General features: G+C 41.4%; 2 protein-coding genes and 1 long non-coding RNA gene across 7 annotated transcripts in view; 1 reads left to right on the forward strand and 2 right to left on the reverse strand.

Annotated features, from left to right (window-relative positions):
* The window catches only part of LOC124314208 (RPII140-upstream gene protein-like), a 105,151-nt gene that overhangs the window by 18,412 nt on the left and 67,020 nt on the right, over window positions 1-19,719 (forward strand). The gene's annotated exons all lie outside the window — the stretch shown is intronic.
* Window positions 2,886-5,286, reverse strand: LOC124314331. 2 transcript variants are annotated; one of them, XR_006911145.1, is made up of 6 exons: window positions 5,183-5,286; window positions 4,309-4,450; window positions 3,878-4,038; window positions 3,653-3,806; window positions 3,461-3,559; window positions 2,886-3,323 (listed from the first exon to the last, which is right to left on the reverse strand). It is a non-coding gene; the product is annotated as an uncharacterized LOC124314331 (long non-coding RNA). The 2 variants fall into 2 exon arrangements; XR_006911144.1 differs by having other exon boundaries at window positions 4,632-5,286.
* Window positions 5,742-19,719, reverse strand: part of LOC124314033 — a 41,608-nt gene continuing 27,630 nt past the window's right edge. For 3 of the 4 annotated variants that reach the window (XM_046779004.1, XM_046779002.1, XM_046779003.1), the window contains 5 exons: window positions 19,162-19,598; window positions 19,010-19,060; window positions 14,163-14,728; window positions 12,666-12,953; window positions 5,742-6,802 (listed from right to left, as the gene is read on the reverse strand). In XM_046779004.1, coding sequence (XP_046634960.1) covers window positions 6,491-6,802; window positions 12,666-12,953; window positions 14,163-14,728; window positions 19,010-19,060; window positions 19,162-19,598 — 1,654 coding nt within the window. In that variant the 3' untranslated portion in view covers window positions 5,742-6,490. The remainder of the gene's footprint in view (window positions 6,803-12,665; window positions 12,954-14,162; window positions 14,729-19,009; window positions 19,061-19,161; window positions 19,599-19,719) is intronic. The other variant, XM_046779005.1, reaches the window with a different exon arrangement.

Here is a 19,719-nt window from a genome sequence, read left to right on the forward strand (position 1 = left end):
CTACAAACAAAACAAGGTCCGTTGCGGAAGTTCGTCTGCAGACTGCAGTTAAGTAACAACATAAACAAAACTCACGCACACGGACGGCACTAGACTCGTGTAGTCGTGTATCACATTCGTTTGGCTCATGTCATAATGTCAGGTACCGTTAGGCCACAGCGAAGATTGTGAGGCTGTCAACTCAGCACAATTGTATAAAAGTCGTAACCGTTATATCCACGGGTGCCCTGTCGTCGTTGATACATTGAAGCATTCAAGTCAAAGAAACGTTTGAAACAGCACAAGATTCGCAGATCACATTGGTGCAAGAAGTGAGATCTTAACCGTAAATGTTGTTCACCTGCATTTAATATTCAATTTCTCCTTGCTGGAAAAGAAGTTCGTGCTTATAGGAAGATTTCATTCAGTGTCCTTTTATTGGGACAAAGTTATACAGCTCTAATTCAACAACAGTAGGCCTATGTCCAAACTTTTCAAGTATAGTGCTGCATTTATCCCTTGGGGATGTCATCTGTTGTGATGTGTGATGCTGAGGTGGTGGCTTTTTGGTGAAGACGAGAAATAAATTTGGAGGGGAGAACAGAATATTAAGTGAGTATCAAAGTTAATTGTTGCCTTTCTTTCAATTGAGTGTCATGGGCTGGAGCAGACATTGTTTTCATGTACGTCAAACGTTTCATTTTCCGCTCAGTTTAGTTACGTTTTTTTACTTTGCACATCTCTGAAGAAATTTCTCGCTGCTACTAAAAGAAACTTTTGTGTGATAGCTGTCAGTTTCTGATTCAGCAACAAAGCTCACTTAGTCACTTGTTAGTTTTTAGTAATAATGTCCTTTTTTACTACTTCTGGTTTTCTTATTTCAATCAGTAATTCAGTAAATATTCATTCGACGCACAAAAGAACCACATATTCGTGATCCTCGTCAAATTTGTGGTGTAGTTCATGTTCTTTTTTGTACGTACGTGTACTTCCGGTTTCCAGTATTATCCTGAACTGTTCAGGAAAAATCTTGATTTTGATCAAATTCTGGATTTCGTTTAAATTACACCTAATCGACCCCAAATTTCATGGAGATCACGAATATATGGTTTAATATTATGGCAGCTCAATGGTTAAGGCGCTGTGGCTTACTTTCGGTATACTTCCGGAAAATTTGCACGAAACAAGCAAGTAAGCTGTGTTTTCTGTACAGTTCTAAGGATTTAATGCTGGGTTTTAGCAAACAAATTTGGACATTTCAAGTTTTTTTAGTATATTCTTAAGACCACCTGCAAATACTGAGTTTTGAGACGTGTCAAATAGATGGTGTGTTGATTGTGTCAGTTAAAAATGCAATGGCGGTTTACTGTCAAAAGTTTCTCCAACAATTACCAATGAATTAATAGGTAAATTCGAGTGATTTCGTCTCTAACTTTTCGGTGATGTGTTCTATTTCGTGTACATGTTGGAAAACCTTATTGTTTCTCATCAACTTACAGGAGGAAACGTGAAAGGGTCGTGGCCGTGTGCAGCCAACCGTTAACTATTTTGTTCAAAATCATAGTATTCTGCTGAATGTACCTCGAAATGATACAGGTAATAACCAACCCTAGCTTTATGATTTTCTTGTATTATGCTAAAACACATATTCTTCTCGTTTTTTATTAGGAGTCATAATTATCTGCTGTTTGTATTGGACTTGCTAGATCACCACCCCAGCATAGACCAATCTCTCATTTCTTCTTCTCAAGAGAAGATTGGAGGTTTCATGTGCAAGTTCACTTATCATGTCACTGAACTTTTTCCGTTGCAGTCTAATATGTATTTAAAGTATTGATCTCCACTTATGTCTATCTAATGTTTAAGAAACGCTTTCGAGTGTATACTGGTAATTGTTTATTCTTTTAGATCATAGACGTCAAGCACATTGATGACAGAAATTATAAACGAGTTGACTTATTTTTCTTTTTTTATTTACAGGTTCTAAACTCTAAATTTAGTCATGTCCTTTCAATAAAGTCAACAAGGTCCCTTGTTTACTAACCAGTTGATGGCTGCTACCCTTGAATCTCCCTTTTTACTTTCATAAGCGGGCCATCTTTATTTGAGGTATTGCTTTCTGTTGCTACAATCTTGTTTGAAAATTATTACCATCCAAAATCTGAAAATCCAAATCAATGTTCATTCTGCTTACAGGGTAATCCTTCGCTATTTGTCATGGACTTCATCCACTGGTGAAAACCGACGAGAGAATGCTGTAATCCAAGACTGATAAATTGTGTACCTAGTTAGATTCAATTACAAGTGCATATCTGGGCTCCCTTCTTTTCTGTGGCCCCGTTTCCCTAACTAACCACTAACCAACGCCCGCCGGTGGTCACTCACCCGCTGTGAAACCAGGAGGAGGGGAGGGCTCTGGTCGAACGGGGACTTGGAAGGCGCATGATCCGATGAAAACTTTTGGAGGGTCATGAGTCTAACCCGGAAGCCTAGTATGACTACATCTCCCCGGAAAAACTTGTCTCGTACTTCTCTCTTCTTCTCGGTCCAGATACTATCTCTGGGGGCCGTAGACAAAACCTACAACAACATGTGCGAGTTAAAACAATGCATCCACTACCCAATCAAACAAAAAGCCATGGGTTTTTATTTGCGGAAATCTCCGTCAGTCAAGTTACAAAGACTGACACGTAGATTTCCGCAAAACTAAACCATCGCTTTTTGTCTCATTGCCGCAGCGGTGGTGGCGGGTCGCGTTTAAACTCGTGCAGTAGTAAACCGTCTTGAACCGGACGCTGTTTATTGAATTTTTTGAACATTTTAAAAATAAAATAAAAATTGGTTCATGTATATATTTATGTTTTTTTATTACAGATATTACATGGTTATGGTTTAACATTGGTTTATAGGGTTAAGGGTATAAATTCAAGGGTTGGTAGGTGTATGTTTTCGGGGTTTGAAGAATCGGAAGGTAAATGTTTGTGGGGTTTGGAGATTAGTTGGTAGGGATACGTTTGTAGGGTTATAGTTTTATAGATTAACGGAATTTTTATCCATACTTGAAATATCCTCTCTCTCCCCTCCACTTTCCTTTCCCAATCCCGGAAACATGTTTATTATTTGTTGACATAAACATCCCATCTTTGTTTTTGTTGCTTCTGAACTTATAAACGGTGAACTGCATAGTTACGATGACAATTTAACAAAATATGATGCAACTTCGGTAACACGAAATCAGCACCAAGGAACGGCTAATTGAATTTGATGTAGAAAGATCTTTCACCAGCATAGGCTGCAACAACGTGCCACATCGGACAGCAATTACGCGAACATAAACGCGAAACCTATAACCATAATGAGATGAATTAATCTTCAGCATCAATTAACACAAACAGTAGATAATTATGACTCCTAATAGAAGACGAGAAGAATATATGTTTCAGCAATACATGAAATCCATAAAGCTAGGGTTGGTTATTACCTGTATAATTTCCATGGTACAATCAGTAGAATACAATGATTTAGAACAAAATAGTTGACGTTAGGCTGCACGACGGCCACGACCCTTTCACGTTTCCTCCTGTAAGTTGATGAGAATCATTAATGTTATCCAACATATACACGGAATAGAACACATCACCGACAAATTAGAGACAAAATCACTTGAATTTACCTATGAATTCATTGAATTCTTTCCATTTGAATTCCTATGAATTCTTGGGGCCGTGATGGAAATCTTGAATGACATCGGGCTAGATGCTTCACTCCGTGATACGGTCGAACTCAATTGACAGTAACTTTAGATGAATTTCATACCCTTGGTGTTTCTAGATTAGTTGAAAAGAATAAAATGCTCATTAACTATGGATTCGAAAATAAATAAAACAATTCCTATTACCTGGTGTTTAAGGCCTATGGCATAATGGACGTGATAACGTTTGGGCAACGGAGAACTTATGCGACAAGTAACATTTGCGGGGTCTCTCCTTATTGGCGCCTAGTCCTTACTGAGGTCAAGAGGATTGCTTGGGTACAATGGTCTTCATGTATCCTGCCCAACTTGAAAATGACGTCGGTTAGTAAAGGAGATCCCCACAATGCCAGTCTTAGAGCGCGTCTTTGATCATCGTTTGAAAGGCCTCTCTAGCAAATTCTACGTCAGGTTACAGATAGGATTTGATGTTGCCACAATAAATCAAACTATAAGCGTCTAATTTGGGACAAAAACTAAATAATTTAATTGTATGCATCTTTATGCCTGTTCAATTGGATCGTCTTGGTCAAAATCGGAAGTAACTGTTGGAATTGATGGGGCTGCTTGAATAGTACCGTAGTCTTAAGGACCTCCTCGGCAACAGTTCCTTCGTCATCGTCAAATATGTTCTTCCTGGCTGCCAGCTTCTTTGACAATGATGCGTATGGAAGAGACCAGTACTTGCGCCCCTGTCGGTCGTAACCAAAAGATTCCAGTCTAAAAACAAAAATGAGGAATTTTGTTAATATATTCAGAAAATATTATTTCTATTTAATGAATATGCACATCTAAGAGTCACAAAGTCACCACTCATTAATTTTATTGCTCATGTTGTAAGAGAATAAGCAAGATCAAAATGTTTTTGTTTTGATTTCATAGTTAGCAGTTGATTGCATACGGTGAAAACTAGGCTGCCTGTAGACAACCATGTATTTGTTTAAGGTACACCAAGGTTGACGTTCTTCTCAGTGATTGGCACTTTTCTTCAGCAGTGAAATGATCTTTGTTGCAGAACATGGAAATATGACACATGTTGATTCCCATGTAGACTGGAATTCTTGTTATTTCAGGGAAAACACAGTGTTTAGAAGTTTATGTAGGTAGGTGTGGCTGCTGAGATGGAGTATGTTTTCATTGCTGGATTCTTCGTAAACAGAGGCATCTTCAACTGTCACACTGCACTTGAACATCTTAGATTTTTCTGTTGGACAAACAGAAAAAAATAATCTTGTAGCACTCTTATTCCCAGCTTAGAGATATATCCAATTCAGGTAAAACTACACATGCCTCAATTCTTGCACCAATGTGATCTGTTAATAACGGGTTGTTTCGGACAGTTCCTTCCTTTGAAAAGTTTCAACCACGTGTAAGGGGAGGGGAAACAGGTAATACGATTGGGCAATTGATAAAAAAGAAAACTTTGCTATTACGGATTTGATAGTTCATTACCAAGTTCTCACTTTAGTCCACAATGCAAATTAGGCTACTGGAAATTTTTATATTACACCGCACCGTATCTCACAATCTCAGACCAGCAGTACCGACCGATACGAGTGGCACTGCAGACGAACTTGTCTTGTCGTTTCTAACAATTCAGTTTGTCGTTGCTAGAGGGCAGCTAAATAGGATTTGAAATGTGTTTGCTTCATAGATGGCGTCTGGGAGGCATTTTGACATCAAGTGTACTATTTTGTTATGCAACGTTAGTTGAAATTAAACAAAAACAATAAAACTACGGCGTACGTAAGTGTAAATTAAAAATAATAAGATCGCTTGTTTTTTTACAAGCAATAATTGCAAGTTCGTCGATTCATTATTACTGTAACGTTATAACTCGACGGAGAACCCCTTTTCATTACGTCAATAACAAATTTAAAATGGCGGCCTCGTACCGATCCCATTTGAAATTAAAACCGATCCCATGTTCTATACGTCCATTTTATTTTGAGACCGATACTTACTGATCGAATATGTTCAGGGAATGAGTCAAAGAAAATAAAAGATTTCATCCGCTGAAAATTCCTTTTGCCATTTATTGATTTGTGTGTAATTTCCTTTCAATCAACAAAGACACGCTTGTATATCATTTAGTTTAAAGGGGAGGGAAATGGGGAATAAAAACCAACACGCACACACGGGTCTGTAGTAATGGTAGTAGGACGCAGAGTTATGTATCAATGGACAGCAACAATCAATCAGGGTATTTTTTTTTTCCTTTTTTATGTTTAGAGCTCATTCAAAAAATGTTTTCCAAAAAAATAAAAACAACCGATAACAAACACACAGACTTGGAAACACTGGACGCACACGGCACGCAAAATATCAAACAAAAAATTATTCCCATCTGGTTTTATTTCTAATATTATTATTTTTGTGTTAATTAATTTCTTTAAATTTTTTTTTTGTTTCACACATTAACAAAATCGTTTGTCGACAATATCCCGCACTGGTCATTCGAACCGGCGACATTTGAACAGTACAGTTCATGTACTTTAATTTAAAACAAAAAAAATTGTTTTTATTTTCGAAATTTTTGTTTCAACTTTTCTTTTTCCGATCATAAATAAATAATATTCTGGGAATTCCGGTCATAATCAAGAAAACAGGAGCGCCACCGGAAAGTGAGAGAGTGAAATAACTATCCGCAATTTTCTTTTCTTTTTTTTTTCTTTCACCGCAGAATAGTAAATTGAATTCAATTTGGCTGCGTTATTGTCTAATTTACACACACAAGTTGTGGGCGATTGATTTTCCGGTTCACGGACTGTGACCGTCGTGCTGCATGCTGTCCTCATCCGAGTCGAGAAACTGGACGAATGCGTCCGACGGATCGTGCTGCTGTTGCTGTTGGTGCGGATGCTGCAGCGGGCCGACTCCGATGTGGTGCGGAATGCCTCCGCCGTGGTGGATTCCGCCCACCAGGGTGCCCATTTCCATGGGACCTCCTCCACCACCGCCGCCGCCCATGTGATGATGGCCGTGCTGTTGGTGATGCTGCAGCGGGTGGTGGTGATGGTGGTGGTGATGCGACAGGTGATCAGGTGGACCGTGAATATCGTAGCCGTGCATCTAATTTAAAAAATAATAATAATAATAATAATAATTCAAAAAATTTTGATCAAGAAATTTTCGAAATAATCCGGATCGATCTGATTTTATTTTAGAAAAATGTTTCTTGTTCAACTACTTAGTAGGAGCTCTCGGGTCGTGGTTTTCTATATAAAAAGAGACGAGGAGGGGACCTTTATTTGGAAGGCTGTCACCTGATGATGGATTGAAACCGCAAAGTCACGGATGGAATGACGGATCTACTTCACTCGACTCTCTATACACGGGGCGACTTTTCTTACATCACTGGGCGACGAGAGCTTTTTGGATTGGCGCCACAGTGATGTCTTTCCTGCCTTCCTTGTGTATACCTCCTTCCCAGATATTCTTCTTCTTCGTCCTCTTGTTCCCTTATCCACACGTTTTTGTTGTTTGTTATTGTCGTCGCGGGTTCGGCGATGGGCGGTCGTTTTCCCTCCGGAATGGGAAAGTTGATATACGGCCGCGCAACCCAACCAGCCAATCGGCTGCCTTCGCATCACATCATAAACAATTGAGGCGGCAGTAAAAGAAGCAGAAAAAATAAGAAGAAAAAGACGGGGGCGCCCGTTTCCAGCAATAAGTGTACGGCCAGCACCACGGCGGCCATGGCCCTTTTTTCTTATTTTATTTTATAGCGTAGGCCAAGCCCTTTTTTTTTCTTTAACTTGTTCACCGGAAGCAACTCTAGCTTAATGTCAACGCCCTTTTTAATTTAAGAAATAATTTTTTTTTTTACCCTTCAAAATCGATCCATTTCTTGTCCAGTCAATTAAACTAAACTACAGCTGGCTCTTGGAAATTTTTTTAAAGAGGATTGGACCATCGGTCAGATCCTGCGTAACACAATAGGCCGTTCTGTGTCTCTCTCTCGCATGCGTGGGAATCGAATGACGCGCATGACGTCACTCGACAAGGGCCGGACGGGGCTATAAGAAAAACAAAACTTTTGGAACTGGAAAACAACTAACAAAAGTTAAAAAAAAAAATAAAATAACAGTTAAGAATAAGTAGAAGAAGAAAAAGAAAATTTCAGCAGCAGAAACAGCAGCAAAAATAATAATAATAATAATAAAACAAAAAGGCCCCAAACGAAAAAGAAGTGAAAAATAAAAAAAAAAAGAGTCGCCAGACAGTCGACGAGGAAAAAAAAAATAAAAAAATAAGAAAATTGAAAAATAAAAACAGCATGGCCCAACACTTTTGGTTTAAGAATATTTCTTTTCTTTCAAAATAAATATTTCTTTTTACGGAGAAGTTATAGAGGGAGAGATATAGAAAAGAATAAAAAGAAAAAAAGACGGGACCGCCGCCATGTTGCCGGCCCTGTAATTGCCTTGATCGTGTCCGATTAAAGTGCGACTTTGGGGCCCCCGTCAGGCCGCCGCCGCCGCCGCCGCCGCCACCGCCGCAGCCCCTGAAGACTTGGCCCTTTTTCCTCCCTCGGTTACATCCGATAAGAATCTTTCCGGCTCCGTCTTATTCTTCTTCTCTCTCTTCTGCTTCTGTCCCTCGACTCTATGTGTGTGTTTTCTTTCATTCCCTACTGTCGACTATTTTCTTCTTTTCCCTTTTGCTCAGATTCCAAGAAGGCGGATTAAACAAAAATAGAGATACATAATTTCTCTCCTCCGGGGAAAAGTTGAGACTAAGAACAAAAGCGGTGGCCGCTAATTTCCGCATAAATGGTTTTTTGACATCATTTCGTATAGCACGTGAACTAAAAAGGAAAATAGAATCAAAATTTTTTTGATAAAGGGACGACGTCGACGACGCCCATATTGCGTCGCCATGTCCCAATTTTTCAAATCATTTAATTGGCCGATTAAGACGCTAAAATTATTTCATGAAAACAAAATAAGGTTCCACAAAAATTCCAGCGACAGTAAAAAAAAGAGGAAGGAATAAATATTTCCAGGTCTGGGGGGTTCGGTTGATGATTGACTCGCAAGTCTTCCCCCCACCGATCTATAAGTTCATCGGTCCTGTTCATCATTCATATGATGAAGGGGCGCGATCAAACGATCCGGACTTTATTATAGTGGAAAAAAAAAACCGCCGATAGGTCAACAATATAAAAAGAAAAAAAAGAAAAAGAAGAATTTCTTGGTCAAACCCATCGAAGGAGACGAAAGAAAACAAAACACAAAACACACACACAGAGAGACAGACAGAATAAGAAAGAGACTAGAGAGAGAGAAAAAAAAAGTCAAAAAGGCAAAAGATGAAAAAGTTTGTCTCCTTTTAGAGGAAGTGGTGGCGGTGGCAGCGGTGGGGATGGATGGAGAGGTAAAAGCAGAAGAAGAAGGTAAGAAAGAGGTAGGTATATAAGTCGTCGCGCCCAACTGTCGCCAGTCGCCTGGTCTCGGAGTCTTCTTCTTTCTTTTTATTTATCTTTTCTTTTTTTTTTTTGTCTTTTTTGTCTTTCCTTTATCGTCGTTGTTGATTCTTCTTCTTCTTTTTTCCTCGTGAAGAAACATAAACACATTCTCTCTCTCTCTCTGCTTTTGTTTTGTTTTTTAATGAAAATTATTCACATTTTTTTAGCGTGTTTTTTGGTTTGGACATTTTTGAAATGTTTGGCCTTTTCCCGCTATAAAAATTAATTTTCTTTTGCCATTTTATAACGACAAATTGAGGGGGGTTCATCGGGATCAAAACGAAATGAATAAGAGTCGTATCGTCTATAATGGGGGGCGAATGCCGAATGTCAAAGAAATGGGAAATCGTAAAAATGGATGGAATGTTATTTAGTAACGAGAGTCAGCGAGTATATACGTGCGGGCACGACAACGGAGACCGCAACATCCCACACTCGTCAAATTAAACATTTGTAAACCAGGAGAAATGAATTCTATTCGAATAAAAAACCGGGCAATAAATGCAGATGGAATCGAATCACGATTTTTTTCCGTGCAATCGCATTCTTTATTGGCGGAAAATGTCACTTTTTCCCCCCTCGTCTGATTGACGTCAATGAGAAGCTCGAGGCGATAGTGCTCTTGTGTGAGCTACTACACACTACATACACTCTCTTCTTTCCATTCAGTCCGGCAGGAGGCAAATCTGTCCACATTTGCATAAATAGCGACTAGTATCCATGGATGGTATACGGACCCAACGTACCCCCACAACGAATCATTTTCAGCTCTGCCACAGAAAGAAGAATAGAAAAAGTACAATACCAGAATCGTTTTTCCAGATTGATACACACACACACACACAGAGAGAAAGAGAGAAAGAAAATTTATAAGAAAAGTCGCCAAAGAAAGACGGGAGGATGGCCGCTGCTGCTGCTGCTGCCGGTTACCGCTTGGCTGACGCTCGGATGCTTCTGGGAGGTCAACTCTCTTTACAGTGGAGTTGTTGTTGTTGTTGTTGCTGTTGCCTCCTCTTCTTCTTCTTCTTTTTATTTTATTTTACAATCCCATCAGTCTCCGAATGCATCCAGTCGGTGGCTATAAGCGCCAACGACTAACAACGCACGAACGGCCGGCAAACAACAGGACAGACAGAAAGAAAGAAAGAAGAAGGAAAGAGATCTGTCGACTGTCGTTTAGAAGATGTGCCGTGCGGAGTGAGTTTATAAACCCAATAGTTGTTGTTGGTTCGTTTACAACTGAGGCTGACCTCCAACTGGCTGCCAGTTGACTGGGTACACTCGCAAGTACACTCGCATCGTAAAAAAGTCTATCGGTCTATCGGGGGGCAGGTCACGGCGTACTGGTACGTTATGAAACGGAATCTTTTTTGAGTGATGTCGGTTATTTAACTGTTGGATTTTTCCAACCCAAAAGGGGCCTGTAGAGGAGGAGCTATTATAGCGCAGCAGCTAAATCAAAAGAGTCTGAGGACGACGACGACGACACACATCATCTCGCAGCTTGGCTCAGATGTGGTGACGACACACACGACAGTCTTGTGTGTCGTGTGTGTCGACAGGTCTCGTCTCTCCGGTCCGGTCTGGTCAGTCAGGCGCCCAAGTTCCTTTTTTTGGTCTTTTTGTTTTAAAATAAAAAGTCCCCAAATTCTTTTTCAAAAAAGATTTTGTTTAAATTCTCTTTTGTTTGGGGAGGAAAGAAAAGAAAAAAGCGACACACACAAATGAATAAGAAACTTTTGGTTCGATCATTCTTTTTGTGTGTGTGTGTGTGTGTGTGCGGGGGGAGAGTCCAACAGCTCATCAATTCATCAAGGTGTCTCCTTCTTCTTCCTACTGAAATGGCCTATACATACCAATCATCATTCTCTCTCTCTCTTTACAATCATTGACTCTTTTTTTTGGTTCATTTTCTATGCGTATCAATAAATCGATTATCGCCACTTTCTAACTCACAAAGTCCATGGCGATCCGAATCAATAGACGAAAAAAAAACCAAACAACCAACAATTTTTGTTTTTTTGTCTTTTTTTTACGATTGACGACGGGAAATGGACGAATTGTTTTATTACAACCAACGGAAATAAATATAGGACCCGGACCCGAAATTCCTTGTTTTCGTTGTCGTTGTTGCGGTTTCTGTCTCTCATCTGAGACGGGTGAAATTCTTGATTATTTTTTTTTTCCATTCGAAAAAATAAAATAACAACATTTTAAAATCCCCTCAAATAAAAATAAGAAAAACTTGATTGGATCGGTGAGACGCGGAATTCGTCCGGTCGAGCGCCGCGGGCCCAGTAGACCGACGCGGTCGTCCCGTCGTCGCGTCAAAAAGGTAAAAAACAAAAGAAAAAAACGTTCGGGATACCGGAATGAACGGCGCCAGCGCCCCAGTCAAAACTATTTGGTCATCTCGTAATAGATGTTATAAAAGAAAAGAAAAGAAAAACGCATTTTTCATCTTCTTCTTCTTCTTAGCTCCGAGAAGGTCTGGGGAAAAAAAAAGGAATGGCGCGATCGATGCCAATCAATCAGGTACAACACACACAAGGGATACACACACGCGGACCCTTATGCTCGCGGACCCCTTTATCATTCCTCAAAGTCTAATCATTTGATTCATGATTGTACACACACACATCTACACACATACACACGGTATACGCGGGATTGAGCCGGTTTTCTTCTCAATCGTGAAACTCTAGACGCTATTTTGTCTTTTTTTTTCCCGTCAAATAATTGAATCAAACCGGTCGCCATCCCCTATGTACACACAAACCCAAAAAGACCAACCAAAATAAAACTAAACAAAAACTAATAACAAAAAAATCTTGTTTGACGAAATTTGTGGTCGTTTCTTTTCTGATTTTGGTTTTTTCTCCCTTTTCTTTTTGGTGCAGATTATTATTAGACAATTGCTGGCGTGTCCGTGTGCACACACACACATGAGCGAGGGTCCCGCTTAGGACGGGCCCGCTAATTGCGGCCGATATTCTTTTACGGCCTCTAAATAGACGACGAGCAGAGGGGGGAGCAATCAAATGATTGTAGAGGGGCGGCCAATGTGAACCTCGTTGCCCGTCTACAACGTAATAAAAAACCAGCGCGTGTTGTTGTTGTTGTTGCTGAGACTTGAAACAAGTCAATCAGACCGGGAAGAAAAAAAGAATTCCGCAGGAGACGACGACGACGACGACTACAATCCAATTATTTTTGGCGACATCCTGCCATAAATCTCAAATTTCAAAAGTATTTTCAAGGTCTGACGGGGGAAAAAAAACATTTCCAACACGCCCGTCTCCTGTCCGGTTGCGCGTGTGTGTGTGTGTGTGTGTAAAACAATTAAAATTACGGCCAGCCAGAGATGACTGGGCGGCGGATGTGTGTGTCATTCAACCCGTTCATTTGTTTCGATGGCATAGAGTCTAAAATCTTTTGGGCTGTTTTTTGGATTTGGTTTCTTACCTGATTGATGAGCTGCTGGAAATGCGGTGCGGACGGATCGATGCGCTCCAGATCGTTGTGCAGGGCGAACTCGGCCAGGGCCTTCCAGGGCGGGGCGAAGGCGTGCACTTCCACCGGATTGATCCCGCCGCCGCCTCCGCCTCCTCCGTTGCCTCCGCCTCCTCCTCCACCGCCGCCGACGCCACCGACGCCGCTGCCTCCGCTGGGCGACGACTCGCCGTGTCTGACTGGACTGGACGCGATCAGCGGGATGCCTTGCATTGAACCAAAGCCCAGCTTCCTTCCGTCCTTTTTGTTTTATAAATTTGTTTCGTTTGTAATTCAATTTTTCGTTGGTTTAACCCGAAAAAGGGGAAAAGAAAAAAGAGAGAGAGAAAAAAAAGGACAAAGATAATTAGAATTAAATTTGTCATTTTCCAAATTAACTCAAAATCAAATGTAAAAACAAAACTTCTTTATTTACGTTATTGAGACGGACAAAAATAGATAATAATAATTATTATAAAATCATTTGAAAATTTTGTAAAAAATTGGAAGGTCATTGAAAAAAGAAAATTTCGTTTTACTGGTGTAAAGTCTTGTGCGCTTGAAAAAGAATCAAAATGTACAGTTATTTATTTATTTTTAAAAGTTTCGCTGTTTGTGCGTGAAAAAAGGGAAAAAATAAAATTTAAAAAGTCGGAAAGTTTTGCTTTGATGAGTCGTGCAAAGGGGAGGGAGGGAGGAAGGAAGGAAGGGGGTAATGGAACGACAGACAAAACAGACAGAGACAAACACAGTAGTGGGAGATATAGAAGGAGCGGCCAAGCATCAAAATCGTCCGGCAGTTGGCTGCTGCTGCTGCTGCTGGTCGGCGTTTCTTTTTAGTCAAAAACACGTCGACACAGCAGACAAAACGATCATCATCACAGTCCAGCGGTGGAATATTACGTGGAGGGGTGGGGGGCTGTTTATAGATGGATAGTTTTCTGAAGGAGCGACTGGGTAGAAAAAGGCCAAACTCCACACACAGACACACAGACGAACCGAGTGCTGTGTTATTGTTGTTTTCCCCGTTTTGATATGCAAGGCGAAAGGATCGGGAAGGGGGGGGGGAGGAGGATCGCTATTGTATAAATCCATTACGGTGATTGCGGTGCATTCGCCGAAGGGAAAAGTCTCGGATAAATAGAGAAAAAGGGACGAGAAAGAGAGACGAGTCCATTTAGGCGATGAGTTTTTATCGATTCGACCAAAAACCTTCCCCCCACAACCGGGCCGGCTCCGGCCAAAAAATCCTCAGGTGCTTTTTCTTTTTCTTTCAGAATCTTCCTCATTCCTAAATGATATTTTTCACGTCTATAATCTCCACCCCACCACCACCCCCACGGATGTTGTTGTTATTTCATCCGATTGATTCGAAGAAGGAATTCAATTTCAATCAAAAAAGAAGAAATTTCATCTCAAGGCGAAAGGATCTGGCGAGTAAAATGGCGATGCGACCATGGGATTCCTCACTTCGATTTGATCCTCCGAGTCGCAGTCGTGCGGATGATGATGGACATGAACGGAAGCGTGCTGAGACTGGGACTGTTCCATCATCGCCCGTATGTGGTAGTAGGTGTTGCAATTGCCCGTCGAGGAGGCCGTGGTGGTGGTGGTGGTGGTCGAGTAGTGGTCGAGGTGAGTAGGATGGTGAGGATGGTGAGGATGATGGCCTACCTTCTCTTGCTGCTGGATCTGCTTCATCAGGATGGCCTTCTTCTTGTCCTTGCAGCGCTTGTTCTGGAACCAGACGCGAATCACCCGCGGCGACAGGCCCGTCATCTCCACCAGCTGCTCCTTCATCAGGGCGTCGGGACGGGGATTGGCCGCGTAGCAGGTGCGCAGCGTGTGCAGCTGCTTCTCGTTCAATACCGTGCGGACTCGCGTCGGCTTGCCGTCCGACCCGCCGCCGCCGCCGCCGCCAGAGACGCCGCCCGACCCGCCGACGCCGCCCATTCCGCCTTTGCTGTTGCCCGCCCCCCGCGACCGCTCGCCGCTCTCCTTCCGCGTCGACGTCGTGATGCAAGTGTCGGAACTATCTGGAAATTTCAAAAGAAAAAAAAAAGAAAAATAAGTAAGATTCAAAATTGTTATTCAAATAAATCCTAAATCAATATCGTTTGTATTTAGTTTGGGCTAAAGATATTTTTATATTGTGCGGCGGTGAGACCGACTGTCACTGGAGATCCTTTTGTCAACATATTGACGCTCGCCCAATATTTGAAATGGAGTCGGCCGGCCGGCCACACACACACACACATCATGTTCCAGTCCATTTTGTCGGGGCCGGCCCTATCCAAATTCACCGGCCACCGCTCAATTCGTGTTTTTTCAGAGGGGGAATAGAAAACTGTTTGCATATCGGCCGAGTTATAGACACACACACACAGAGGGGAGTTATATAGGATATTATCAAAAGGGGGTAAATAGAATACATAAGCCTACAAGTTGGCGTGACTCGCTCACGATCCTATCCAACAGCTGACTAATGTCTTCATTTCCTATTCAACCCCCCCACCCCTCCTATGACTCCCCGCTGACTTCCAGTGCAGCAGCACACCGACAACACACACATCCAGAGTTGATATCATATCTCCTACTACGCGTATTTGGTCTGCTTGTTGTATCTAATAATTCTTTATTAGGTCGCCAGTATTATTAGACGCTCGGACGTCGATACGTTCGGCTCTCAACCACCGGCCAAGAGATAACTCCCAGTAGGCCCACACAAAAAAAAAAGAGACGGCCAGAGGGGGGAACAGCATACACACACAACCAACCCGCAACATACACACAACTAATGGTCGGACGACACGCCAAAGTTCTCCCGACGGACACACAGGGCTCCATCAAAAAATATAGGGAGGCCCACACAACCCTCCTCCCTTCCGATATGTGTCATGTATAGCAGCTAGGAGGAAAACCCAGTGCCGGCCCAGCGTGTTTATGGCTACCATATTATCATATTCCCCAGCGTGTGTGTGTGGGTGAGGGAGGCCTACGTGTAGACGAAAGTCGATATAGACAAGAGTTTCGGGGGCTTGTGATGTAGACGACGAACGTATTAGAGCTGAGTGTCTTCCCTCATTTGTGGTGATGATATCCGAAAAGAAGAGGGGGGGGCTCAAACACTTTGATTGAATTAACTTTTGGCTCACAGCATCGCGATCTCTTGATAACCACCGCCGCCGCCACCACCAACACACAGTCCTCTCTAATCTTTTTTATTTCTTATATTATAAAGATGGCGCCTTTTTTTTTATTTAAGATTTTCGATTGGGCAGATTGTTTATTTTATTCGGGGGAATTAACGAAAGGCGGTGTTGTCTTTTCTTCCGATGATGATAACTGGAGAAGAAGAAAAAAGCCGCGCCTGGATTCAATTCCTGGATATAAATTAATGATTATCCAGTACCCAGGGACTTTTTTTTGGCCAACTGGCCAACTGAATTGGCAAATTTTTTCGTGGTCGTGGTGGCGATCGATGGATTGGCGAATTTCGATTCGAGGAATTTGAGATATCCAAGGTCGGGATAAGGGGAAAAAAAGAAACACCCCCCCCACCGTCAAATGGCTGATGAATTATTACGAGTAGAGAAAGAAAAAAAGAACGAAAATCACGATGGATGAAAGTCAATATTTCGCCTTCGTGTTTCTTTTCGTGAATCGATAAGGGAAGTGCAGAACGCTCACGACATCTGCGCGCGTTTGGCCTTGAAAAAAACTGAACGCAATCAGATTCACAAGGGAGAGACAATGATGTACAGGTTTGAGCAACAAAGAAAAATGGGTGGCTCAGCTCAGCTGAGCGCGCACGATTTGCACAAGGGCCTATCAATCGATCCAGTTTCCCTCGACTGTCAATCAAAAGTCGTCCAATTGCCTTATTGGCCAACACAATCGAAAACGCTTCCGCACAGCACACATTCTTTGGCTGGGAGATTTCAATCTGATAATCTAATGCCTTTTGCACAATAGTCGATGATGATGGGAACCTCAAAAATTACTCTCTCTCTCTGCAGGCTGGTACAGAATTTAAAAAACTGTTGGATGATGGCGAACGAAATGTTCAGACTAGAAAGTGCTATCATCGCAAAATACAAAAACTCTTGATGGATAAAGGAATCGATATAGAGCTCACGAAATGATTTCATTTCAATTATTTTTCTTAATCATCAGATTTTCTAGTTGCACGGTGCTTTCAGAGATGAAAGTTTAAACATTTGTGAATTCAAACATTATTCTAAAAAGCTAAATTGGTTGTTTGTTTTTTCTTTCAAGTGTTGTTCCTCCAAGAGGATCAAAATGTTTAACATTACAAACAATGATATCCTGTTGACTTTACTTGAATTAACTATTTAAGTTAATACTGCAGCATCAAACAGTTCAAGCAAACCTGCAGGAAAATCTTAAAATGTTATGTTTGCTATGTTTTCCAACATGATTGTTTTCCAAATAAACTAGTGATTTTTCTGCAGGAACACTGGAATGATTTTCTAACAGACAAATTACAATATGTTTCTTTTGCAACTTAAATTATCAAATGAATTCTAATTTCAAAATGTTTCAACTTTGTTTTCTAAAAGCAAAGAGCAGAGCTAGGAAATTTTTGTGTTTGTACCAAAATGTTTTTCGCATTATCAACACAATTACCTTTCGAGATTCATTTTAAACCTTGAAAAAAAAACTTGATCAATTTGATTTGATTGATTATTTGAAATTGAATTTTTACCTGCAACTGAATTTCATCGAATTTCATCCATCCGTTTCGCTTCTCTTATCTTGTAATCTTGGTCTCACTTTATGAACCAAAAAAAAGCAGACGACACTAATCTTTACTGTCTTAAACTGCCATCAGCGCCAAATTCGAAAAACTTGTAATGGATATCATCCAAAACTAGCTCGCAAAATGATTTGTCATCGAAAGGGTGTCGTCTTCCTACTATACATTTCTGCAATAATATCAAAGGCTTGTCTGCATAATATCGACACTTCCGGACACAACCTTCCCCCCCCCCCCCATTACTATTATTTTTCCCCATCGCATCCGAATGAATAATACGGGGCTGGAATCATCAACATTTATCCGTTACATATAAATATAGCCAAAAAAAAAGAAAGGGGAACGAATAGGGGTGGGATGACTCAAACGACTCAGGGAAAAGGAAGGAAAAGAAAGGCCAAGTGAAATCTATAAGGAAAGAAGAAGAAAAAAAAGAATCTAAATAATAGAAAAGAAAAAGTGAACTTGTGCGCGATGCTCCGGCGCCGGCGCGAGCCGCTGCTCGCAGAGCAGTTTCAAAGCTTTTAGCTAGATTAGCTCACAGCACATATAAGCTATATAGAAGAAGCTTCTTCTTCTTCTCCCCCTTCTCTCATCCCCCACCCCATACGTATATATAGAGAAGAAGAAGAAGAAGAAAAAAGAAAAAGTCTCTTCAGAAAAAGTCTTGAAAAAAAAACAAAATAAATTTTTGTGTTTTCCTTTTTTTTTTCTTTAGACTTTTCCTACCCTAATATAGTCGGCAACTCCCCTCGTTTTCTCCGCTGTATTATAGTCCATCAACTCTTCTTTTATATATATATTTATACTCGACTCTCTCTATATATATTCGTCTAGTTTAGATAATATATAGAGAGAAGGACCGGCAGAAAGTCTAAACTCTCGCGGGATTTTCAAACTGTGTACACACAAAACAAAGTTCAAACTCGTCCATAGTTTCTCTCCCCAGCAGCAGTGGAATATTAGAAGAGAAAACATTTGAAAACAAAAAAAAACAACCCAATGAAACATCATTTTGTCAAAGTGCTCAGTTCATGGGCTATTTTTTGGGAGTTCGAATAAAATCGTCAGATCGATTGGCTAGAGAGTTGAAATTCACGACTACTGGGCTGTTGTTGTTGTTGTTGTTGTACGGTTGGCATTTAACAACTAGTCCTACAACCAATAATACGGCAGCCTCCCATTTCTGGACATACATACGGATCCCGAGTGGGAACGGTAGGTAACCAGTTTCTATCCACTAAACAAACAACAACACCCAAAGAAAATCATCCCAATCGCTCGGATTTTTAATATTATTGAGTAACCCAAACATAACTCGTTTGGTTGAGTGGCAAGGGAGGCTTAGTTACTACCCATGGAAACGAAATATACATAGGCGCTTATCCTTTGATATAATCTGATGGAATGCCCCTTGAAATGATAACTGTGTGTAGTAACGTTATATAACTTGATCCGGGCGTTGGCCCCCCCCCCCCTCGAACCAGTCACACTTAATAATTATAGAAGAGTGAAAATCAGATTTATCGAATCTTACCTGAGTGGGAGTCGTTGCTATTGGCTCGGCTATGGCGTCCACTGCTCGATTCTGTCAATTCAAATAATAAAATTCGATTGATTAGTTCTTCTTCTTTTGATTGGCACGCTAAAGGCCATAAGGTGACGTCATAATTAGGGATTGAATTTTACTGTGGCTTTTGACGCTGCTGTTGCTGATGGGCAGAAAGGAAACGGTGCCGCTGCTGCTGTTGCTGCTCTGATTGTGGTGCTCGCTCTTGGCCTCCAGCAACATGAGCGACGAGCTGTTCTGCCCGCCGCCACTGCCCAGGTGGTGGTGGTGGTGGTGGTGATGATGGCCGTGGTGGTGGTGATTCCCGCCGTTGTTGTTGTTATTGTTGTTATTCTGATTGCTGCTGTTGTTGTTGTTGTTGTTGGTTTGGTCGTGGTCGTCCTTGCAGAAGAGGTTGCCGTCGTCACGCAGGGCAAACTCGTCGCCCGGCACCAACTGGCGCTGGCACAGGGCGCACCGGAAGCACTCGATGTGGTAGATCTTGCTCTTGGCCCTCATCACAAAGTCGGAGCGGCTGAAGCCCAGCCCGCACTTGTCGCACTTGGCACCAAACAACCTTTGACCCAATTGCAATCGAATCAAATCAAATTAAAGATGATCCCGTCACGAAATGGAATGAAATGTTTTATTATAGGCCTATGGCAACCTTTTGATTGGCTGTTTTGTGATTATTTGAT

Source organism: Daphnia pulicaria, chromosome 10 (assembly GCF_021234035.1).
Source record: "Daphnia pulicaria isolate SC F1-1A chromosome 10, SC_F0-13Bv2, whole genome shotgun sequence".
Lineage (NCBI taxonomy): Eukaryota > Metazoa > Arthropoda > Branchiopoda > Diplostraca > Daphniidae > Daphnia > Daphnia pulicaria.